Source organism: Capra hircus, unplaced genomic scaffold (genome assembly GCF_001704415.2).
Source record: "Capra hircus breed San Clemente unplaced genomic scaffold, ASM170441v1, whole genome shotgun sequence".
Lineage (NCBI taxonomy): Eukaryota > Metazoa > Chordata > Mammalia > Artiodactyla > Bovidae > Capra > Capra hircus.
The window spans coordinates 15,297-41,990 of record NW_017189637.1 but is presented as its reverse complement, the minus strand read 5'-3'; the positions used below and the strand labels follow the sequence as shown (position 1 = coordinate 41,990).

Sequence of the window (26,694 nt, the reverse complement as noted above, 5' to 3'; positions counted from 1 at the left end):
AAGGGTAGTAAATAATATTATGTTATATGTATTTTTGTTCTATAATTAGACACTACAGGTGAATAAGTTTAAACACTATCCAAAGAATGCTGGGAGAAATATCAATAACCTCAGATATGCAGATGACACCACCCTTATGGCAGAAAGTGAAGAGGAACTAAAAAGCCTCTTGGTGAAAGTGAAAGAGGATAGTGAAAAAGTTGGCTTAAAGTTCAACATTCAGAGAACTAAGATCATGGCATCTGCTCCCATCACTTCATGGGAAATAGATGGGGAAACAGTGGAAACAGTGTCAGATTTTATTTTGGGGGGCTCCAAGATCATTGCAGATGGTGATTGCAGCCATGAAATTAAAAGACGCTTACTCCTTGGAAGAAAAGTTATGACCAACCTAGATAGCATATTCAAAAGCAGAGACATTACTTTGCCAACAAAGGTCCATCTAGTCAAGGCTATGGTTTTTCCAGTAGTCATGTATGGATGTGAAAGTTGGGCTGTGAAGAAAGCTGAGTGCCAAAGAATTGATGCTTTTGAACTGTGGTGTTGGAGAAGACTCTTGAGAGTCCCTTGGACTGCAAGGAAATCCAACCAGTCCATTCTGAAGGAGATCAGTCCTGGGTGTTCTTTGGAAGGAATGATGCTAAAGCTGAAACTCCAATACTTTGGCCACCTCATGTGAAGAGTTGACTCATTGGAAAAGACTCTGATGCTGGGAGGGATTGGGGACAGAAGGAGAAGGGGACGACAGAGGATGAGATGTCTGGATGACATCACTGCCTCGATGGACATGAGTTTGAGTGAACTCCAGGAGTTGGTGATGGACAGAGAGGCCTGGAGTGCTGCGATTCGTGGGGTCGCAAAGTCGGACACAACTGAGCGACTGAAATGAACTGAACTGAAAGAACATTGACCTGTCAGTAATGAGTACAATGGTTTGAACTGAGAAGAGACAGAAGACAGCTGTGCATTTAGAATTTCATAAGAATTTATAGTTGTTGTTACTTAGTCTCTAAGTCATGCCCGACTTTATTTTGATGCCCCTGGACTGTAGCCCACCAAGCTCTTCTGTCCATGGAATTTCCCAGGCTAGAATACTGGAGGGGGTTGCCATTTCCTTCTCCAAGGGGTCAGGGATTGGACTCACTTGTCCCGCATTGGCAGGCAGATTCTTTATCACTGAGGCACCAGAGAAGACCCAGATTTATAGTAACCCAATGACAAAAATGCTCAGAAGCAAATAAGGAATCATATGAAAGGAAATAAAAAAATTCTAAGATGAAACTGACATAAAATGGCAATTGTTTGTAAATTATTGTTTTTTGGCTACTATAAGTAGCTGTTCCATTAATAATACAGCATTACTGCTGCTACTGCTAAGTCACTTCAGTTGTGTCCAACTCTGTCCCATAGACGGCATCCCACCAGGCTCCCCCATCCCTGGGACTCTCCAGGCAAGAACACTGGAGTGGGTTGCCATTTCCTTCTCCAATTCATGAAAGTGAAAAGTGAAAGTGAAATCGCTCAGTCGTGTCTGACTCTTAGCATCCCCATGGACTACAGCCTACCAGGCTCCTCCATCCATAGGATTTTCCAGGCAAGAGCACTGGAGTGGGGTGCACTAGTATAAAGAAAAAAAATGCGTTGGGCCACTTTTTAAAAACTTACTGGTGTTGAGCATAGAAATTTTAATCTCTTTAGTGAGACTCTATCATAAGATTCTGCAGTAACTCTCCAACTGATTTTTTTTTTTCCCTTTCATCAGGACAGGTGTGAAATATTTTGATTATTTTCATTATATCAAATGAAACAAAAGTGATACTAGGATTGGAGAGAGAGAAGAAAGCAGCACAGTCTTATAAGAAACACTATATTAAAGTGTAGAAGAAGATTACTGGTAAGGACTTAGACTTACCCACATTTACTTGGGGCCAATATATTTTGACTAAAATCACAGGTCCTGGAGCCAGATATTCCAGATTCTTGTCATTTATTATGTTTGGCAACATGGACATTTACTGAAACTAAATAAGTGTCAGTTTATTCAGCTTTCAAAATAAAATAGTACTAGGGCTTGCCCTGAGAGAAAACTGTAAATGCTAAATGAAGTCATCTACTTTAAAGCGCTGGGCTTTCTGCTTGATATTTTATACTATCTAAATTATGTATTATTATCTTATGATGATCATCATAGTTTGCATTTTTTTAATCAAACTGGAGCTCTTTTTTTAATATAAATTTATTTTAATTGGAGGTTAATTACTTTACAATATTGTATTGGAGCTTCTTTAATTCTTAAGAATCTGTAACTTTATTCTTGTTGTTTTCTCCATACATAGTTACTGTAACACAGTTTCAATGGAGGTGTCCCAGAGAGAATTTGGGAAAAGGTATTACATGAGAAAATGATTCTGAGTTTCCAAAAATTTGAACAATAAAACTAAAACATTGCCTATCTCAGCAAACCAAAGGCATATTTCTTTTTTTTTTTTAATTTTACTTTTACTTTATTTTACTTTACAATACTGTATTGGTTTTGCCATACATTGACATGAATCCACCATGGGTGTACATGCGATCCCAAACATGAACCCCTCTCCACCCCCTCTACTACAAAGCCACAGTCATCAAGACAGTATGGAACTGGCACAAAGACAGAAACATAGATCAATGGAAACAAAATAGAAAGCTCAGAGATAAATCCACACACATAGGGACACCTTATCTTTGACAAAGGAGGCAAGAATATACAATGGAGTAAAGACAATCTCTTTAACAAGTGGTGCTGGGAAAACTGGTCAACCACTTGTAAAAGAATGAAAACTAGATCACTTCCTAACACCACACATGAAAATAAACTCAAAATGGATTAAAGATCTAAATGTAAGACCAGAAACTGTAAAACTCCTAGAGGAGAACATAGGCAAAACACTCGACGACATAAAATCACAGCAGGATCCTCTATGATCTACCTCCCAGAAAAGCAAAAAATAAACAAATGGGATCTAATTAAAATGAAAAGCTTCTGCACAACAAAGGAAAATATAAGCAAGGTGAAAAGACAGCCTTCTGAATGGGAGAAAATAATAGCAAATGAAACAACTGACAAACAACTAATCTCAAAAATATACAAAGGCATATTTCTTATATGACACTATGACATTAAGTCTGTTTATCTAAATTTTCCACTCTCCAGAATTTTCTTCAGAGCAAATTTGACATCCTTATTCCGCAGACTGTAGATCAGAGGGTTTAGCATGGGTACAATGCAGGTATAAAACACAGAAGATACTTTCCCTTGGTTCATAGAGCTCACAGATGAAGGCTTCAGATACATGAACGCTGCAGATCCATAGAAAACCGCAACAGCTGAGATATGAGAGCTGCACGTGCTGAAGGCTTTGGACCTGCCTTCAGTGGAGTGAATTTGAAGGATGGTAGAGAGGATGAAAATGTAGGAAGCAAGGATGGTTAAAACAGGAATCAGGATATTAAAAGCACTAAGGACTAGAGCCAATAATTCATTCATGGAAATGCAAGAACAGGATAGCTCTAAGAGTGGGAAGACATCACAGAAATAATGGTTAACCACCTTGGCCTTGCAGAAATAGAGTCTAAACATAAATCCTGTGTGGACTGCAGATTCAATGATGCATAAAATAGAAACTGTCACTGTGAGCTGGAAGCACCTATAATAAGACATGATGACATTGTAAAGCAAAGGGTTACAAATGGCAACATAGCGGTCATATGCCATTACAGCCAGCATATAACATTCTGCAATAATAAAAGCAATAAAGAAATAGAGCTGAGTCATACACTCCGGGTAGGAGATGATATTCTTCTCTGTCACAAAGTTCACCAGCATTTTGGGGGTAATGACAGTGGAAAGACAGAAATCAATAAAGGACAAATTGGTGAGGAAATAGTACATGGGGGTGTGCAGGTGAGAACTGAGCCCTATCAGTGTGATCATGCCCAGGTTCCCCACCACTGTGACTGAGTAGATTCCTAGGAAGAAGACCAGAAGGGGGATCTGGAGCTCTGGTTTCTCTGTGAGCCCAGCGAGGATGAAGTCAGTTACTGAGGAGAGATTTCCAGGGTTCATTTTCTTCTCAGCAGGTTCTAGGTTTAAAAATGAAGAAATTAGTGTACTTTTCTGTTAAGGTGTGTGAGAGACAGAGAGATTTTGGACTTATGTATGTGTGTGTGTGTGCAGCAGAGAGTAATCCTGCTGAGATCATTGTTTATGGATATCAGAGGACATACATAATCTGGGGATTTCTTTAGCATTTATTGCCACTCTAGGACAACTATGATTCTGGTTGAACTAGAATAGAAAATTATAAACTTCAAGAATTTATAGCTGAGATATTTCATAAGGTTAAGAGAAACACTGATTTCTGGACTTTTAAAGTCAGTCAAAATGAACATTTCTACTATTGGTTTGAGAGCTCTTCTTTACTCCAAATTCTGGATTCCAACCTATTTCAAGTCAGAAGGATTTTACATCAAGGTCAAGATTTTAAGTTTATGAGCATGAACATGATATAGACACAATTATCATCACTTCACATAGTCAAGTGAATTGATCTCATGATATGCTTGTGGTAACATGGAGTTCTGTGGGCTGGTCACTTTATAGTCAGATGTAAAAGAACATATCTGAACACAAAGAATGTCTGTTGATTCAGGGATTCCCCAATATGGTTGATCATCACAGTCACCTAGAGAGATATAATATTTATAAAAAAATGAGTGTAAAAATGTAAATACATTAAGGAATTTGACCATATAGACTGTTTCCCCGAAGCCTCAGTGAGTCAACTTCAGTATAAAGGATGTAAAGTTAGAGCCTGGAGGGCAGAATACACAGCAGTTTTTCCTTCATGGTTCTAGCCACTATCAGATGGGCCTGCCTTAGTTTACCTTTCACCCAATGCCTCACATCTTTCTAGCCTACCCTTAAGAGGAGCTGTTAATACATCAGTTGCCTCACTGTCTCCTCTTTGGCTTTTCAGCCCCTTCATAATATGTGCAAAAAAAACCACCTGCATTGAAGTCCATCTGCTTTAAGTTCTCAGGGTTCTCTGTCCTGGTTTCATTTTGACTGATTTCATAAGACCAAAATTTACACACAGTGAGGCATTCAGAGGAAAGTTTGGAGAATAAAGGAAACTTGTAAAACAAACCACTTATTTCAGATATGTTCCCTTTTCTGAACAAAAGAATCCCCTTCATGATTTTGCATTTTTAGAAAATATTAAAGAATCAGACTTCTTACATATTTTGATAATAGCAACAAAATATTAGCATGAAAAACTTATCATTCTTTTAGTTATATAGCTTTCTTTCTTCAAATGAAAGAAACCTTTCAGTGTATTCATTGGGTGAGATTTACCTGGTCTCTTTCACAACAATAAATCAATCAATAACCATATATTTCTTGAATTTTTGTGTGAGCAAAACATTGATGTTGGATAAGGAGAAACAAAGACATACAAATGCATGTGCAAGGAAAAGGTTGAAGGTGACTAACTAATACATATCTATCACCACTGCCAACACCCAGAGCTACAGCCGGCCAGGGAGAAAGCTCTCCTGCCTCGTACCCACGTCTCCAGGCCCTCACCCACTACCCGCCTTAGCCAGTTACTCCCTTTCTGGGACTGAGGGTACTACTCCGCCCGGGGACGCCACCGGCCAAAGGAGGCCGGTGGACGACACCCACGTGAGGTGAGGCCGGCTCGGTCCGACAGGAGAAGGTGCGCGGGCAGTTGTTCCTGCGGGGCTGGGGCCGGCAGCGACTGGAAAGGGCGGCAAGCAGGCAAAGCAAGCGCCGCGGGACAGGGGCGCGGGCGCTGTCCAGGCAACAGAAAGACCAAGACACGACCGGGCCACCAGAAAAACAAGCGCGGGGCCCCACCGTCACGCACACGAGGGCGGTCTCGCGACGCCTGGACGCCGGCCGGCGTGCCACAGCCCCACCAGGTGCAGCGGAGGGGCCGCGTCCACCCATCTCGTCCGTCTGTCCTCCCTCTTTCGTCTAGTCCAACTCCAAGGCTCAAGTCCTGGGGACACCCTCTCTAGCGAGGTGGCCCGGCCCGTGCCCGTAAACCGCCACCAGCTGCGGCTCGGGCGAGGGCAGGCGTGCCGGGCTCCTCATGGCTGCGGGACCGGGGAGCCAGGACCTGGCGTCCCCCTCTTGGGCTCACCACGGGGATGTGCCGCGCGCAGAGAGCACACATGCAGGCCCCCTTACGGCTTACCGAAAGCCGGGCGGGTCCAGCGGGACCCTCCCCAACTCGCAGTCCAGAGTTGCCGGCCGCGGTCTGAAATGTTTACTGATTTCTAAAGCAAAACACTGGAATTGTAATTTAGAACATTTGGTTTGAAAAATTTAATTCTTACAGAGGGATAGAAATGAATTGACTTATTTTTACAAGCAGAGCAAGCCAATTACTCACATTCTTGGCTACAACTAAACCATTCCTTATCTTTTTCAAGACAGGTATTTGTAGGTAGCCGACAGTTGGTTTTGAATGTTTCAATCAACTCACTTTTTTCTGTGTGTGAGCAAAAAACTGAAGCCATAAAATCCATTTAAAGAGAACTGTATGTCTTGAATCCAAAAATACCATAGTTTACTTGATCATGTATATGTATTTCACTCAGTCGTGTCAGACTCTTTAAGATCCCATGGACTGTAGCCTGGCAGGCTCCTCTGCCCAAGGCATTCTCCAGGCAAGAATACTGGAATGGGTGCCATTTCCTCCTTCAGAGATCTTCTCAACCCAGGGATAGAACCCAGGTCTCCTGAATTGTGGACAGATTCTTTAACATTTGAGCCACCAGGGAAGATGTTTAAATTTGTTTTAGACAGTTTTCTAGTGCCGAGTACATGTAATTACCACCAGCATCTTAGATTATAGATCATATTTCTTAAGAAGGGCCACTATCATTACAAACATTTAAGATTATTTTCTAACATGAGGCTGCATCTAACTCATTGAAACATAAGTAGCAATGTTCTGATCTGAAAATTACTAGAAAAAAAACACAATATTGCAATTTAACATAGCTTGAAATTATTATTTTTCCCCTCCATACACATTTGAATTTACAGACTTGAATAACTTTATAAATTGAATTACTATGGCTTCATTTGAAAATGCAATAATTTCTAAGAATAAAGTAATATTCTTAGATAAAAATTCATAATTCTCAAAGCCATTTTAATGACTTCCACCTACTCATTTAAAAAATGAAAATAGATAAATTATGTCAAGCAAAGGAAAGCTAAGTGAAAAAGCATATGTATTCTGGACAAAAGAGCAAAAGTTTAACTTTCTCCAATGGCTGAAATAAAAACTTAATTTAATGAATTAAAGCACAAAAATTTGATAAAAGATATTTTAATAAAGCATCCAAATAATAATTAAATGAGAATCTCTGATGAACACAAAGATATTTCTTAGATACATTTTCCCTCCAATTAGTCTAATATAATGAGATGTTTCCTCAAGTGTGATTTTTGTTCTACAATCCACATCCTGTGGATTTGAAAGTTAGGAAATGTAACTTTAACATTAATACATTAAATAGATGAAAGCAGATTTTTATCACAAGGTTTGGGTTCATTTTTTGTTGTTGTTGTTTTTGTTGTTTTTTGCTATTTGTAATTAGTATGGGAGTTTGAAATATTTTCTACTTGAAATATGGAGTATAATCATAACCAACATTGAAAAGGAAATTTTAATACGAAAATAACAATTATCAAGATGGAGGCAGGTTCCAGTTTGTACTAAAGGGTTTTATATGAAATCTGATCTTTAATTTTACTTTTTCTCATCTTTTTGCTCTCCAATGTTTGGAGAATTTCTATGTTCTCTGTTGGAAATCATTTATCAGTTTAATGAACACAGTCAAGGAAAGCTGACCATGAGGGAAGAGAAAAGGATATCTAATTCTTTGGTGCACACATAGTATAACTACTCATCTCTCAGTGACAGACTCCAAACATTAAATTAACTGAAATGAAAACTTCATTCTGAACTGTGATTCCCCATACATACCAAATAGTCTGTGAAATGCCTTAGATTTTATGTCCAAATCCATTAAGCACACTGCAGAGAAAAGTATAGCAAATGCATGGTTGACTATATGCTCATAGAAAGCTTCCATACTGTGTTAACTTCATAGCTGAATTGATCCACAGGGTGCACTGAGTGTACTAAAATGGCCTAGCATAATCGGGAATGGGAATCGCATCTGAATGAAAACGCAACATTGGGAAGAAACTAAAAATCAGAATCACTTTCTATTCTGTGATCTTTCTACTATTCCTGTGATTTAAGTATGTGGAAATGAAGCTTGTAAGAGATTGCTGCTCAAAGGCAATGCCGGCTTTTGGAGTAATGACGCTTTAGTAAAGACTTGTTTGATGAAAACCTTCTCAAGCATACCTCCTTCATTATTTATACATCTCTTATGGATTTTTAAGAGTTCCACTAGATCACTAACAGATATTATTAAGCTCTTCAATTCTTTTGTTATTATCCTCTTTGACAAGTTTCACTGGCATTACAGACCAGGATTTTCTTTTTTTTATTTTTTTTCTTTCTTGATAATGGACCATATACAACTATCTGAAGCAGCAGGAAGTTAATGGCAATGAACTAGAATAAAACTAAATGTCACCACATCTTACTTTTCTCTAAAACTTTCTAAGTAGATTAGACATGTGCAAAAAGCTGTAAAATGTGCCCTTTGCTTACAAGAAAAAGGTCACTTCTGTGCTAAAAAATTGTAATAGGTTACTCATAAATGATGACATCAGTCACTGAAATATATTGCCTTACACAGTTTTAAATATTGGTACAATTACCTTGGCTCTAACCAGTGATTTTTTGTTGTTGAAAAAAATATATTAAAGCTTTTGAGAGATTACAAAGGTTAATATAAATTATATAACTAACTGAAATGAATCAAAGTTAAAAAAATGCAGTTTATTTGGATGTTATAACATTCAATAAACTGTAGAACTTACTTTTTGAGGCTACATTTTTAATTCTGCATGACTGGTAGACCTTCCAGTTTATACTGAAGAGACATAAAACAACCTTTTGGACTTCAGCAGACATAATGGGCAGCTGAAAAAGCGTACATGGAAAGGTGCAAGGCATGCTCTTTCACAATATATTCTGTTGAAAAAATACTGTATAAGCTGTCACAAAGGGCAGCTTAAAACCACATGCACATCCTCAGTTAATGTAAAAATTTCCAATGTAAATGTTTTAAAGCTACAATGACAACTGTGGAGGATAAAGCATGGCAAGGCCATTAGCATAAGTTTCACGTTCTGTATCATTATTTTAGAGTTGCTTTTTTAACATCATTGATTATTTGAAAACTTTCAGAAACCATTTGCTAGAGACAATTCTTATTCTCATGGAAAATATCCAATTTACTACTCTAAATAAAATGTCTCAAGCTTCCCTAAATGAGAAAAGACATCTTATAATTACATGCACATGTCAATAAGTTTGCAGCTAATATAATAGGCATCAGATAATGTATATTGGATGCTTTTTTAAATGGTAGGGCTGATGAGAAACATTTTTATCGAGAAGTAGTGGCATAGTCATAAAGAAGTAATATTTAAACCTAAAACTTTTGTGCAATTGTGAAAGAGCAGTTTTGATTCTAAGCTGGTAGTAGCTAACCTGTACTATAGTTGTTAAAATGCAATGTCGATATTCCCAAACCTCCTATGAAAGAAAGAATCTGATACAGAATTGACACATGACAAGATTTTGTAAGGTGAAAAAGCCCAGCAACACATAGCATCATCTGGTTATTAGGCAGTGTACCTAGGATCCAATTTTATGAGAAAATCACCTATGTGAAAACAATACATCTTAGTCTGGAGAAAGTTTTCTTATGGTGTATAGAGATGACTTTTCAATTTTTATTTTATAATACTTTTAAAAAATTACAAATGTTTGAGACATATTCTTCCTTTTTTGCTCTTTCCATTATAACAAATAACTCAGTATTTCATTATTTTGCTTAGAAATTGTCAATATTTTATGATTACCCTTGAATAAAATCCAATTTTCTTTGTCTTTCATCCATTGCTATTCATATTTTGGTCCTAAAGAACTGTTCTAGAGTAAACTTCTTAACTGTATGATACTGTTACACAAAAATTGGCTAATTGCTGCTCCTCACACATGTCATTCATTTTGGTCTCTGTAATTTTGCTCATGTTTTTCTTTTCGCCTGGAAAGTGTTTCTTATCCTTTTTTTTTCTCCTAAAAATATACTTTCTATCTCATAACACTCACTACAAAACTTTCCTAGAATACTCCTTTAATCTTATTTATTTATTCAACAAACATTATTGAGTGCTTACCATGTGACAAGCACTTGTTCAGTGAAAATTCTGCCCCGAAAAGAAATACAAGTATGTATATAAGATGAAATTAACCACTTATTTTGTTTTACTCCCATATGTTTTTGTTCATGTGAGTAATGGTTATTATCACTGTTGGTGTTTTCCCCCTTAACTTGAGATATCTGGTTTTTGTTTTTTAATTAATTTTTATTGCAGTATAGTTGATTTACAATGTTGTATTAGTTTCTGCTATACATAAAAGTGAATTATATGTATTATATATAAATAACATATAAATATATAAAGAACTATTAAATTATTGAATAATGATTTATGACAAATATGTGAGAAGCACATTAGCTTTCTTTTCTCACAAATGTAGTTAATCTAATATATGCAGGAATATAATAAAAATTATTGTGTGTTGATGTGAAAAGAACAGCCAATATAACATCTGGCATCATATGCTAGGAATTCAACTTTTCAAGGTAGCCTATAGATTTAGAATATTATAGAATGCACTGGTCATATCAAACACTGTCTTCCAACAACACAAGATGACTCTATACATGGTCATCACATATTTCAGATGGGGTGAAAAAATTAAATGTCAACAAGATTACAGGGCCCCTAACTAATAAGTACGTTGTCCTAAATGTTCTATTCCATAACAGTGTCTAGAATGATTCTCAGAATATCTTAAGGTTTCAATGAAAATGTGGTTAACTAATCAGAATATTTATTATGTTTCTAGGAAACAGATTTATATCAGGGAATTAAATTCTTAGGTCAAAGTAAGGAACATTCTGATTTCCCAGGTGGCTCAGTGGTAAAGAATCTGCTTACAAACTCAGGAGACCTAGGAAATGTGGGTTCAGTCCCTGGGTTGGGAAGATCCCATAGAGTAGGAAATGGCAACCCGTTCCCATACGCTTGCCTGGAAAATTCTATGGACAGGGTCTGGTGGGCTACAGTCCATAGGATCACAAAGTTGGACATGACTGACCACGCACATACACTAGGAACATTCTGCCACACACTCCATTTTCTAAGAATCATATTCTGGAATTCATTTTCCTTCAAAACATTATAATATATTTATATAAATTTAACTTGAAGAATATATAACAAATGTGTGACAGGTTTCAAAAAACAGAAAAATAACTTAGACTCTTACGGCACATTTCAAAAAATGAGAGCATTAAGATTTCCAATAAAGCTACTACTCAAGATTTTTTATAAAAAATGCTATGACTTCTGTAAAAAAAAAGGGAAAAGAGGGTATATGAGATTTTATTCAATAACATAATCTGATTTTTCTGGGTTTTAATAATGGTTTATTGCAAGCCTTTGTTCAACTTCCTTATAATTTTTATGAAGACATAAATATAGATTAAAAGTAATAATTTACCCTTTCCTCTAAAATAAAGTTAATGTGCTATTTACTGTCAGAATCAGAAGGGAATGTTCAATCATAACAAGGGAAACAGAGATTATATAAGTTCTACAATGAGAAAGAAATAAGGCAAGTGAGCTAATCAGATAGATATTAAGGATTTCTAACCAACCAGCCCTCACTGGCATAATATTTTTTGTGAAAGTGCAAGAATATTACTAGCCCTTAGATTACTTTGAATTTACATTCAAAGACTATACGCATCCGTCCTCTACCTCCAAAAAAGAGTTAGAGCTACGTAGATAAAGTAGTACATTACACACTTGAAAGTGCAGGAATATAATAAAAATAATTGTGTGTTGATGTGAAAAGAACAGCCAATATAACATCTGCATCATATGCTGGGAATTCAACTTTTCAAGGTAGCCTATAGATTTAGAATAATATAGAATGCACTGGTCATATCAAACACTGTCTTCCAACAACAAAAGATGACTCTATACATGGACATCACCAGATGGTCAATACCGAAGTCAAACTGATTATATTCTTTGAAGCTGAAGATGAAGAAGTTCTATACGGTCAGCAGAAACAAGACCAGGAGCTGACTATGGCTCAGATCAAGAACTCCTTATTGCAAAATTCAGACTTAAATTGAAGAAAGTTTGGAAAACCATTAGACTGTTCAGGTATGACCTAAATCAAGCCTTTTATGATTATACAGTGGAAGTGACAAATAGATTCACGGGATTAGATCTGATGGAATGCCTGAAAAACCATGAACAGAGGTTCATAACATTATATAGGAAGCTATGATCAACCATCCCCATGAAGAAGAGATGCAAAAGCAAAATGGTTGTCTGAGGAGGCCTTACAAATACCTGAGGAAAGAGAAGCAAAAGGCAAACGGGAAAAGGAAAGATATATCCATCTAAATGCAGAGTTCCAAAAAATAGCAAGGAGAAATAAGGAAGCCTTCTGAAGTGCAAAGAAATAGAGAAAACAATAGAATGGGAAAGACTAGAGATCTCTTCAAGAGAATTAGAGATACCAAGGAAATATTACATGCAGATGGGAACAATAAAGGACAGAAACTGTATGGACCTAACAGAAGCAGAAGATATTAAGAAGAGGTGGCAAGAATACATAGAAGAAGTATACAGAAAAGATCTTCATGAACCAGATAACTGCAATAGTGTGATCACTCACCTAGAGCCAGACATCCTGGAATGTGAAGTCAAGTGGGCCTTAGGAAGAATCACCATGAACAAAGCTAGTGAAAGTGATGGAATTCCAGCTGAGTTATTTCAAATCCTAAAAGATGATGCTGTGAAAGTGCTGCACTCAATATGCCAGGAAGTTTGGAAAACTCAGCAGTGGCTACAGAACTGGAAAAGTTCAGTTTTCATTCCAATCCCAAGGAAAGGCAATGCAAAGAATGTTCAAACTACCACACAATTGCACTCATCTCGCATGTTAGCAAAGTAATGCTCAAAATTGTCCACAGTAGACTTCAACAGTACATGAACCAAAAACTTCCAGATGTACAAGCTGGATTTAGAGAAGGCAGAGGAACCAAAGTTCAAATTGCCAACATGCAATAGATCATAGAAAAAGCAGGACAATTCCAGAATAAACATCTACTTGTGCTTCATTGACTATGCTAAAGCCTTTGGCTGTATGGATCACAACAAACTGTGGAAAATTCTGCAAGTTATAGGAATACCAGACCACAATACCTACTTCCTGAGAAATCTGTATGCAGGTCAAGAAGCAACAGTTAGAACCGGAAATGAAAAAATGCACTGGTTCCAAATTGGAAAAGGAGTATATCACACTGTATATCATCTCCTTGCTTACTTAACTTATATGTAGAATACATCATGTGAAATGCTGGACTGAATGAAGCACAAGGTGGAATCAAGGATGCTGGGAGAAATATCAACAACCTGTGATATACAGATGACACCACTCTCATAGCAGAAAGTGAAGAGCAACTAAAGAGCCTCTTGATGAAGGTAAAAGAGGAGAGTGAAAAAGCTGGCTTAAAACTCAACATTCATAAAACTAAGATTATGGCATCTGGTCCAATCACTTCATGGTAAATACACAGGGAAACAATAGAAACAGTGGCAGACTTCATTGTCTTGGTTTCAAAAATCAGATGGTGACTGCAGCTGTGAAATTAAAAGATGTTTGCTCCTTGGAAGAAAAGCTATGATAAACCTAGACAGCATATGAAAAAGCAGAAACATTACTTTACTGACAATGATCCATCTAGTCAAAACTATGATTTTTTCCAGTAGCTGTGAGAGCTGGACCGTAAAGAAAACTGAGCACTGAAGAATTGATGCTTTTGAACCATGATGTTGGAGAAAACTATTGAGAGGCCCTTGAACAGCAAGGAGATCAAATCAGTCAATCCTAAAGTAAATCAGTCTTGAATATTCATTGGGAGGACTGATGCTCAAGCTGAAGTACCAATACTTTGGTAACCTGATGTAAAGAGCTGAATCACTGGAAAAGACCCTGATGCTGGGAAAGATTGAAAGCAGGAGGAGATGAGGATGACAGAGAATGAGATGGTTGGATGGCATCACCGACTTGATGGACAAGAGTTTGAACAAGCTCCAGGAGTTGGTTATGAACAGGGAAGCCTGGCACACTGCAGTCTAAGGGGTTGGAAAGAGTCAGTCACAACTGAGTGACTAAACTGAACTGAACTAGTCATAATAGATAAATTATTTTACATAGTAAAAATTGGAATATGATATAGATACATCAATCTTCTGTATCTTTTGTTCAGGGTAAAAGTGTTACAGTTAATATTAAAAATAAGTTGTCTCCATTTTTTAATTCAACAGCTATGAATTTAAGGTTTATATACAGGGAAACTGGATGTGCCATGAAAAAATATAAATGAATGTTGATTTATAATGCAGAGAATAACATCATGTAAAAACTATAATTTTTTTAATTTTTATAGAAATTATAAGATTTAGTGTGACCTATCCAAACCACATTCTGTCTCATAGCAAATATCATGCCTATATCTCTCTTCAGTTCAGTTCATTTCAGTCACTCAGTTGTGTCCGACTCTTTGCTATTCCATCAATCACAGCATGCCAGGCCTCCTGGTCCATCACCAACCCCCAGAATTCACTCAAACTCATGTCTATCTAGTTGTTGATTCCATCCACCCATCTCATCTTCGGTCATCAACTTCTCCTCTTGCCCGCAGCCCCGCCCCACCCAGCATCAGAGTCTTTTCCAATGAGTCAACTCTTCGCATGAGGTGGCCAAAGTATTGGAGTTTCAGCTTTAGCATCAGTCCTTCCAATGAACACCCAAAACTGATTTCCTTTAGAATGGACTGGCTGGATCTCCTTGCAGTCCAAAGGACTCTCTTGTCTTCTCCAACACCACAGTTCAAAAACACCAATTCTTCGGTGCTCAGCCTTCTTCACAGTCCAACTCTCACATCCATACATGACCACTGGAAAAAGCCTTGACTAGACGGACCTTTGTTGGCAAAGTAATGTATCTGCTTTTAGTGCCTGATGAACTATGGAATGACGTTCTTGTCATTGTACAGGAGACAGGGATCAAGATCATCCCCATGGAAAAGAAATGCAAAAAAGCAAAATGGCTGTCTGGGGAGGCCTTACAAATAGCTGTGAAAAGAAGAGAGGCGAAAAGCCAAGGAGAAAGGGAAATATATAAGCACCTGAATGCAGAGTTCCAGAGAATAGCAAGAAGAGATAAGAAAGCCTTCTTTAGTGATCAATGCAAAGAAATAGAGGAAAAGAAGAGAATGGGAAAGACTAGAGATCTCTTCAAGAAAATTAGAGATACCAAGGGAACATTTCATGCAAAGATGGGCTCGATAAAGGACAGAAATGGTATGGACCTAACAGAAGCAGAAGATATTAAGAAGAGGTGGCAAGAGTACACGGAAGAACTGTACAAAAAAGATCTTCATGACCTGGATAATCACGATGGTGTGATCACTAATCTAGAGCCAGACATCCTGGAATGTGAAGTCAAGAGGGCCTTAGAAAGCATCACTATGAACAAAGCTAGTGGAGGTGATGGAATTCCAGTTGAGCTGTTTCAAATCCTGAAAGGTGATGCTGTGAAAGTGCTGCACTCAGTATGCCAGCAAGTTTGGAAAACTCAGCAGGGGCCACAGGACTGGAAAAGGTCAGTTTTCATTCCAATTCCAAAGAAAGGCAACTCCAAAGAATGCTCAAAATATCACACAATTGCACTCATCTCACATGCAATAAAGTAATGCTCAAAATTCTCCAAGCCAGGCTTCGGCAATACGTGAACCGTGAACTCCCTGATGTTCAAGCTGGTTTTAGAAAAGGCAGAGGAACCAGAGATCAAATTGCCAACATCCGCTGGATTGTGGAAAAAGCAAGAGAGTTCCAGAAAAACATCTATTTCTGCTTTATTGACTATGCCAAAGCCTTTGACTGTGTGGCTCACAATAAACTGTGGAAAATTCTGAAAGAGATCGGAATACCAGACCACCTGACCTGCCTCTTGAGAAATCTGTATGCAGGCCAGGAAGCAACAGTTGAAACTGGACATGGAACAACAAACTGGTTTCAAATAGGAAAAGGAGTACGTCAAGGCTGTATATTGTCACCCTGCTTATTTAACTTCTATGCAGAATACATCATGAGAAATGCTGGACAGGAAGAAACACAAGCTGGAATCAAGATTGCCAGGAGAAATAGCAATAACCTCAGCTATGCAGATGACACCACCCTTCTGGAAGAAAGTGAAGAGGAACTAAGTAGTCTCTTGATGAAAGTAAAAGAGGAGAGTGAAAAAGTTGGCTTAAAGCTCAACATTCAGAAAACGAAGATCATAGTATCCAGTCTCATCACTCCATGGGAAATAGATGGAGAAGCAATGGAAACAGTGTCAGACTTTATTCTTTTGGCTCCAAAATCAGTGCAGATGGTGACTTCAGCCATGAAACTAAAAGATGCTTACTCCTTGGAAGAAAAGTTATGACCACCCTAGATAGTATATTCTAAAGCAGAGACATTACTTTGCTGACTAAGGTCCATCTAGTCAAGGCTATAGTTTTTCCTGTGGTCATGTATGGATGTGAGAGCTGAACTGTGAAGAAGGCTGAGCGCCAAAGAATTGATGCTTTTGAACTGTGGTGTTGGAGAAGACTCTTGAGAGTTCCTTGGACTGCAAGGAGATCCAAGCAGTCCATTCTGAAGAAGATCAGCCCTGGGATTTCTTTGGAAGGAATGATGCTAAAGCTGAAACTCCAGTACTTTGGCCATCTCATGCAAAGAGTTGACTCATTGGAAAAGAGTCTGATGCTGGAAGGGATTGGGGGCAGGAGGAGAAGGGCACGACCAAGGATGAGATGGCTGGATGGCATCACGGACTCGATGGACGTGAGTCTGAGTGAACTCTGGGAGTCGGTGATGGACAGGGAGGCCTGGCATGCTGTGATTCATGGGATCGCAAAGCTTCGAACACGACTGAGCGACTGAACTGAACTGAACTGAAAGTTCTTAAGCTGCAAAGAAATGACAATGGAAAGGGTGAGAAATTTATATGAAGATCAGAAGGATCACAGTAGGCTTCTAATTGAGATTGCTTCTTTTATTTCAGAGCATGGGCTATAGGGCATGTGGGCTTCCGTAGTTGTGGCTCCTGGCTCTAGAACACAAGCTCGATAGTTGTGGTTCAGGGGCTTAGTTGCTCCACAGCATGTGAAATCTTCCTGGATCAGGAATTAAACTTGTGCCTCCTGCACTGACAGGAAGATTCTTTATCACTAAGCCACCAGAGAAGCCCTGGATACCGTTCTTTATCCATTCTAAGTTATAAGTCTTGCTATGGGAATTCCATCTATTTATATTTAAAGTATAGAGAAGGAAATGGCAAGCCACTCCTGTATTTTTGCCTGGGAAATCCATGGACAGAGGAGGCTGGTGGGCTACAGTCCATGGGGTTGCAAGAGTCAGACATTACTGAGCCACTGAACAACAAATAACAAAATTTAAGTCAGTTCTAAGAGATAAGGACTTTCTTTTGCCATTTTGTTATTTTCTGTAGCTCTGACACTTACTCCATCACTGCTTTCTTAATACGTTAGCCAGTTTTTGTAGTGATACCTTTAAATTCCCTTCTCATTTCCTTTTGAGTATATTCTGTAGATATTTTCTTTGTGATTACCATGTTAATTGTATATAATATCTTAAAGTAATAATAATTTATGTTAAATTGTTATCAAGTTAACTTCAATAGCGTACAAATCTTTATTCCTGTATAGCTCCCACTTTATAACATATTTATGTATTTTGTACACTTTAGCATAGATGTATACGAGGGTCATTCTGAGTGGTATGAGGTGATAACTCATTTTAGTTTTGATTTGCATTTCTCTAACAACTGGTTCTTTAAGAGATGGGAATACCAGACCACCCGACCTGCCTTTTGAGAAATCTATATGCAGGTCAGGAAGCAAGAGTTAGAGCTGGACATGGAACAGACTGGTTCCAAATAGGAAAAGGAGTACTTCAAGGCTGTATATTGTCACCCTGCTTATTTAACTTATATGCAGGGTACATCATGTAAAACACTGGGCTGGAAGACGCAGAAGCTGGAACCAAGATTGCCAGGAGAAATATCAATAACCTCAGATATACAGATGACACCACCCTTATGGCAAAAAGTGAAGAGGAACTAAAAAGCCTCTTGATGAAAGTGAAAGAGGAGAGTGAAAAAGTTGACTTAAAGCTCAACATTCAGAAAATGAAGATCATGGCATCAGGTCCCATCACTTCATGGGAAATAGATGGGGAAACAGGGGAAACAGTGTCAGACTTTAATTTTTGGGCTCCAAAATCAGTGCAGATGGTGACTGCAGACATGAAATTAAAAGACACTTGCTCCTTGGAAGAAAAGTATGACCAACCTAGATAGCATGTTGAAAAGCAGATACATTACTTTGCCAACAAAGGTCCATCTAATCAAGGATATGATTTTTCCAGTGGTCATGTATGCATGTGAGAGTTGGACTGTGAACAAGGCTGAGCACTGAAGAATTGATGCTTTTGAACTGTGGTGTTGGAGAAGACTCTTGAGAGTCCCCTGGACTGCAAGGAGATCCTAAAATCATATTGAAGTACTGCAGTTCCACTAAAAACAGTTGGAAAATAATTATTTTAAAAATTTACAGTAAATGAAACTACATGAGTATAGGGGAGGATTCTACTCCAAATTCTGTATTTACGTTAACAGGAAATATCCCTCCAAATAATCTACATTTTCCCATAGTTAAAGCATTGACTATAAGCATGGTATAGTTATTCAGAAAGCCATTAAGTGGAGACAAGTATTTCCATTCAATTTTTTAAATATTAAGTGTTTGAGTCCTTCCGGCAAGAATATTGTTAAGAGTTTTCTAAATATGCTGCTGCTAAGTCACTTCAGTCGTGTCCGACTCTGTGCAACCCCAGAGATGGCAGCCCACAGGACTCCCCCATCCCTGGGATTCTCCAGACAAGAACACTGGAGTGGGTTGCCATTTCCTTCTCCAATGCATGGAAATGAAAAGTGAAAGTGAAGTCGCTCAGTTGTGTCTGACTCTTAGCGACCCCATGGACTGCAGCCTACCATGCTCCTCCGTCCATGGGATTTTCCAGGCAAGAGTACTGGAGTGGGTCACCATTGCCTTCTCCTGTGCTTTCATGCAAAAATAAGTTTTGAGAAGAGCAACAAAAATAAAAAGGTATCTTTAAAAATGTGTAATATATTTATGTTCTCTAAAAGTCCAGCAATCTTCAGTGTCTCTTTGGTTGATAAATTTTTGAAAGAATGGACTTACCATAAATGTTGCCTAAATAATTTGATATGACAATTCCTTGCAACTGCTGATATTGCCTGCAAAAATTTTAAACTTCCATTGCCCAAAACTTGCAATGATCTACATTTAAAATACTGTGTTCCCAATTAAAAACCATGAGCTGACAGATCATTGGAATGTAGTTTATTGATATTAAATTTTAGGACCAAAGAAAAGATTTATTTTCCAAATTAACAATTCAGATACTCAGACTCTTTCATGCAATACTGTTGTCAGAAAACTTCGAAAGATTTTCTTTGATTTGCTCTTAAAATAAATGGATCAACAGTTCTAAGCATTGATAAATACCTTCATAAAAAGTACATGTCCAAGCAAAGACTACTATATATTATCAGTATAATTTCTAAATGAATTTGCATTATTTATTGAAAAGTTTACTTACTCCTAAGTTCATCAGTCTTTTTTTTTTCCCTAATACTCTGCTTTGAATGTAAACCTGTTGATATGTAAAAAGTAAGAGACTTTTTAGTTTTTATTGATGGGCTTTGACACTAAGAATAAAAAATATTTAGCAATAAAAAAAAGAAAAAGAAACAACACACACACATACGAATGCACTCACAATACCCTCAGAAAGCTTTGCAAATATTTTAAAACCTAGCAATCTGATTATTACAAAAATGGCTTAATTATTACTTAAAAAATGTTGAATAAATATGGATTGCTGTTTTAAGTGATTTTTTTTTTTGGCTGAATAACTAGTTTATTGAACAAACCTTGGTTATTTATTTTTTTTTTTAGAATTTTTTTTTAATTTTTTTTTTATTTTATTTTTTTTAAATTTTTTTATTTTTTTTTAAATTTTAAAATCTTTAATTCTTACATGCGTTCCCAAACATGAACCCCCCTCCCACCTCCCTCCCCACAACATCTCTCTGGGTCATCCCCATGCACCAGCCCCAAGCAAGCTGCACCCTACATCAGACATGGACTGGCGATTCAATTCTTACATGACAGTATACATGTTATAATTCCCATTCTCCCAAATCATCCCACCCTCTCCCTCTCCCTCTGAGTCCAAAAGTCTGGTATACACATCTGTGTCTTTTTTCCTGTCTTGCATACAGGGTCGTCATTGCCATCTTCCTAAATTCCATATATATGTGTTAGTATACTGTATTGGTGTTTTTCTTTCTGGCTTACTTCACTCTGTATAATTGGCTCCAGTTTCACCCATCTCATCAGAACTGATTCAAATGAATTCTTTTTAACGGTTGAGTAATACTCCATTGTGTATATGTACCACAGCTTTCTTATCCATTCATCTGCTGATGGACATCTAGGTTGTTTCCATGTCCTGGCTATTGTAAACAGTGCTGCGATGAACATTGGGGTACATGTGTCTCTTTCAATTCTGGTTTCCTCGGTGTGTATGCCCAGAAGTGGGATTGCTGGGTCAATGAAAAGACACTTGTCTGTCTTTTGAATTTTCATCATCAATGTATTGCTGTGCATACCTACACACACCCTCCTTTACATGTGCATATGTGTGTGAGAGTGTGTGCATGTGTATATCTTTTACCTGTAAATGGTGAACTATCAGACAGATATAAGTTATTGCTAAAGCACTATGCATCTGAATGCTGTCTGGGAAATCTGTGCAGAATGTTGAGCAACTGTGTGATAGGAAATATTAAATCCAACCAAGTTATACTTAAGATATAGTCTACTCAACGTGTAAATACAATTTGAAAATATAAAAGGAAAGAAAATATTGGGTTATAAAATGCTGGTGGGAAAACAGACCATATAAAATATAACTTATGAGGTGGAAAAAAGAAAGTTGGCATAAATAGAAGTTGCTACAAATATTGTCATCCGTTATCATCATTGTCATCACCATCATAAGTAGACAAGTATAAAAAAAAAGTACAAATTTCAAATGTCAACAAAAAAGAATCCTGAAAAAATTCAAAAAGGAACAAATAACTGCATAGGGTGAATTAGCAGACTGGTTTGAGCAAGCTTTGAACCACCTACATCCAAGGGGTGCCAAGGCAATATAGACAGAATTTTATGGACTTTGTGATCTAACAAAAAACCCAACCAAGGTGTAAAACACGTTCATACTGGTGGTAATGTTCACACTAGCATATTAAAGTTATACTATACTCAAGTAATAGATGAAAATTAAATAGCTATATATGTATATCTTTATATATATTATATTAAAATAAAATATATATTAGTATAATTAATAATTATAGGTTTAAAGACACAGTGATCACACATATCATAAATAAGTTTAAATTGTGAGAATAGATTATAAATATTTACCAGAAGAAAGCTAAATAGAACATGGCTAATAATAAATAGATGCATCTGACACACTTTCAAAAATCAAGAATGAAGAAAATAGGTGTGGCCTGCCAAGACTGAATTATCGGACTTATGTGAGATGTCACTCTCATTGTGCATCATAAGTTCACCTGGACAGCTTTGAATTTTGAGGAACTTTACAACTTTTGGAAAAGGAAATGTCAACTCACTCCAGTATTCTTGCTTGGAAAATTCCATGGACAGAGGAGCTGGGCAGGCTATAGTCCATAGGGTGGCCTCAAAGAGTTGGACACAACTCTATGACTAACATTCACTTTCACTTTTACAACTTTATATTGAAAAATTCAACCTGTTTGGTCACATACCTAGAGCACTAGATATTGTGAGTTTCTGATCTTACAACAAAAAAGCCAGTCAAGATGTTCACGTGTTCACAGCACTAGGTTTGACTGAGGCTAAGATATTGAGTATATATTGTAAAGTTAAAAAAAAAAGTATATATACAAGTGATAGATATAAATTCAAAGGCATAAATAGATAAAATTATACAGATACTGTGGTTTAAAAGTATGGTGATTAAAGGGATAATTATGGTGATTAAAGGGATAAAAAGAGAATAATTTGCAAAGAGTGATAGAGTGAGAATGGCCAATAAGGGAAGATGTTGAAAATTTGATCATTATAATTAGAATTTTTTTAATAGAAAAGTAAAACATCCAGGACTAAAAATATAAAACAAATACAACATAATATGCCAGAATAATATTAAAAGAAAGAAATCAATATATACAAATAATTTTGCAAAACTTTCAAAGGACAAAAATAAAGCCTTTTTTTTTTTTTGGAAAAAAAAATCCATAAAAGATAAGACTGTATAACCTGGAAAGTGTGAATAATCAGACCGGTCTAAGTTGGCTGTATAACACTCTGCACATGAAGGCTGCCAGGAAAACCTAAAATTTTAAGGGGCTGACATCACAATGAAAAAACTTACCAAGAGGTCCACATGCTCACAGTACTAGAATTGGCCTAGGCTAGGATATTAAAGGGCTGGTAAGCCAGCGGGGACAATGGCTCAGCTGACAAAGAGCCCACCTGCCAATTCAGGTGACTCAAAAGACATTAGTTCAATCCCTAGGTGGGGAAGATTCCCTGGAGAAGAGAATAGCAACCTGTTCCAGTATTCTTCACTGGAAAACTTTATGGTCAGAGGGGCCTGGTGGACTAGAGTCCCTGGGTTTACACACACATGCGGTATAAATAAAAATAAAATGAAAAAGAGAAAGCAAGGCACAGAAACATTATGATAAAAAGTATATGATTATTAAAACATATTTTCAAAATGAATGATTTGGAAGGAAAATAGTAGAGTGACAAGCAGACATACAGAAGGTTACTGAAAAATAAACCTGTTACAATTACATTTTTTGAAAATCCCAGAACTGAAGATGTAAATCAAACAAATACCACATTATATAATAATAAAGATAACAATAAAAATAAAGCCAACATCTAAGCATAATATACTGGAATTTGAAAAGATTAAAGTTGAACTGAACTGAACTGAACTGGAAGTTGAAATTAGAAACACAAAAAATCCAGAAAAGATTTAAAAATACGTAACCTGGAAAAGGTAAATATCAGACTAGTATAACTTGGCTCTTAAATGATATGTACACAAAGGTTGCCATGATAACCTAGAATTTTGAAGGACCTAGACTAGGATATTAAAGGTATACACAAGTGATAGATATAAATTCAAGTACAAAATTCAAAAAGAAAAAAAAATCACTTAGATATTATCCTATATAATATATCTTGATCAAAGAGATAAAAACAATAATTTGGAAGGAGTGACAAGAGAATGAGCAATGTATATATGAGTGGGAGATATCTGAGGAAGACCACTGCAATTACATTTTCTAAATAAGAAAAAAAAATTTCCAAAAAATGTGAATCAAACAAAAATAACTACATATCAGAGTATGTATCTTTCATAAAAGAAAGATGTCAATATTTATGTACAATTTGATTGAACTTTTGAAGTCAAAGTAAGATTCATAAAAGTCTAGAGAAGGTAAAATACATGTTACTTTGAGAAGGATGAATGGTCAGATTGCTCTGTGTTGGCTCTGAAACACACTACATGATGGTTACCAGGACAGCACAGACAGAATTATGAGGGATTCTATGACATCACTGTTTCAAAAAAACATCCAACATGGCCACATTCACACAGTGCTGGATGATCCTAAACTAGGATATTAATGGTACACTCCACTCAACTGAAGATTGAAAATAGAACATTAAAAAATGCTGATTTATGGCACAGAAGCCTTGATGGTGAAGGAGATGAGAAAAGATTAACTTAATAGGACTGATAATATAGTCAAAATTCATAGTGATGTTGCTAAAAATTGGACTGTTACAAATATATTGGGAAAATATTAAGAAAATATTTTTTGTCAAAGTTTAACACATGAACCAAATTAAAATTTTACCATTGTTTTTGTTCATTTGCTCAGTTGTGTCCAACTCTTCGGAGAAGGCAACGGCACCCCAGTCCAGTACTCTTGCCTGGAAAATCCCATGGACGGAGGAGCCTGGTAGGCTGCAGTCTATGGGGTCGCGAAGAGTCAGACACGACTGAGCGACTTCACTTTCACTTTTCACTTTCATGCATTGGAGAAGGAAATGGCAACCCACTCCAGTATTCTTGCCTGGAGAATCCCAGGGATGGGAGAGCCTGCTGGGCTGCCATCTATGGGGTCGCACAGAGTCAGACATGACTGAAGTGACTTAGCAGTAGCCCAATTCTTTGCAACCACATGAACTGCAGCACACCAGTCTTCCCTTTCCTTCAATATCTCCCTGAATTTGCTCAAACTTATGTCCATTGAGTCGGTGATGCCATCCACCCATCTCATCCTCTGTCACCCCCTTTTCCTCTTGCCCTCAATCTTTCCCAATGTCAAGGTCTTTCCCAATGAGTCGGTTCTTCTCATGAGGTGGCCAAAATATTGGAGCTTCAGATTCAGCACCAGTACTTCCAATGAATATTCAGGACTGATTTCTTTTAAGACTGACTGATTTGATCTCCTTGTTGTTCAAGGGATTCCCAAGAGTCTTTTCCAGCACATTTTGAAAGCATCAGTTCTTCAATGCCCAGCCTTCTTTATGGTCCAACTCTCACACCCATGCATGACTATTGGAAAAACCGCAGCTTTGATTATATGGACCTTTGTCGGTAAAGTGTTGGCTCTGCTTTATAATACACTGTCAAGGTTTGTCATAGCTGTTCTTCCAAGGAGCAAGTGTCTTTTAATTTCCTGGCAGCAGTCACTGTCCATAGTGATTTTGGAGCCCAAGAAAATGAAATCTGACTCTATTTCCACTCTTTCCCCATCTATTTGGCATAAAGTGATGGGACCGGATGCCATGATCATTGTTTTCTGAATGGTAAGTTTTAAGCCAACTTTCTCACTCTCTTCTTTCACTTTCATCAAGAAGCTCTTTAGTTCCTCTTCACTTTCTGCCATTAAAGTCATATTATCTACATATCTAAGGTTGCTGATATTTCTCCTGGCAATCTTTATTTCAACTTGTGAGTCATTCAGTCCAGCATTTCACATGATGTACTCTGCATATAAGTTAAATAAGCGAGGTGACAATAGACAGCCTTGACGTACTCCTTTCCCAGTTTGGAACTAGTCCATTGTTTCATGTCCTGTTCTAACTGCTCCTTCTTGTCCTGCATATAGGTTTCTCATGAGGCAAGTTAGGTGATCTAATATGCCCATATCTTTAAGAATTTTCCACAGTTTTTTGTGATCCATACAATCAAAGGCTTTGGCATAGTCAATGAAGAAGTAGATGATTTTCTGGAATTCCCTTGCTTATTTCATGATCCAGTGGCTGTTGACTATTTGATCTCTGGTTCCTCTGTCTTCTCTAAATCCAGCTTGCACATCTGGAAGTTTTCAGTTCATGTACTGCTGAAGACTAGCTTGAAGGATTTTGAGCATAATATTGCTAGCATGTGGAATGAGTACAATTATACGGTAATTTGAGCATTCTTTGGCATTGCCCTTCTTTGGGATTGGAATGAAAACACCTTTTCCAGTCCTGTGGCCACTGCTGAGCTTTCCAATTTGTTGACATATAGAGTGCAGCACCTTAGCAGCAGCAGCAGCAGCATTAAGGATTTGAAATAGCTCAACTGGAATTCCATCACCTCCACTAGCATTGTTCATAGCAATGCTTATTAAGGCCCACTCAAATTCACTCAAATTAAAATTCATCCCACTCAAGCCAGGATGTCTGGCTTTAGGTGAGTGACCACACCGTTGTGGATTTCTGGGTCCTTAAGACCTTTTTTGTACTGTTCTTCTGTGTATTCCTGCCACCTCTTCTTAATCTCTTCTGCTTCTGTTAGGTCCTTACCATTTTTGTCGTTTACTGTGCTTATCTTTGCATGAAATATTCCCTTAATATATCAAATTTTCTTAAATAGATTTCTAGTATTTCCCATTCTATTATTTTTCTCTATTCCTTTGCACTGTTCAGTTAAGAAGAATATCTTATTTCTCCTTACTATTCTCTGGGACTCTGCATTCAAATGAGTTTATCTTTCCCTTTCTCCTATGCCTTTTGCTTCTCTTCTTTTCTCAGCTATTTGTAAGGACTCCTCAGACAACAACTTTGCCTTCT

At 37.3% G+C, this 26,694-nt stretch overlaps 1 protein-coding gene across 1 annotated transcript; it reads right to left on the bottom strand.

Annotated features, from left to right (window-relative positions):
• Nucleotides 1-3,169: 3,169 nt before the first annotated feature.
• On the bottom strand, nucleotides 3,170-12,238 carry LOC102170673. Its single transcript, XM_018044604.1, has 2 exons — nucleotides 12,195-12,238; nucleotides 3,170-4,151 (listed from the first exon to the last, which is right to left on the bottom strand). Exon 2 carries the CDS (start codon nucleotides 4,103-4,105, stop codon nucleotides 3,170-3,172), a length of 936 nt encoding a protein of 311 aa, XP_017900093.1. The 5' UTR covers nucleotides 4,106-4,151; nucleotides 12,195-12,238.
• Nucleotides 12,239-26,694: the final 14,456 nt, after the last annotated feature.

What these genes read in the sequence shown, in the direction of transcription:
- LOC102170673 (XM_018044604.1), bottom strand. Translation starts at nt 4,105, where the DNA reads ATGAACCCTGGAAATCTCTCCTCAGTAACTGACTTCATCCTCGCTGGG.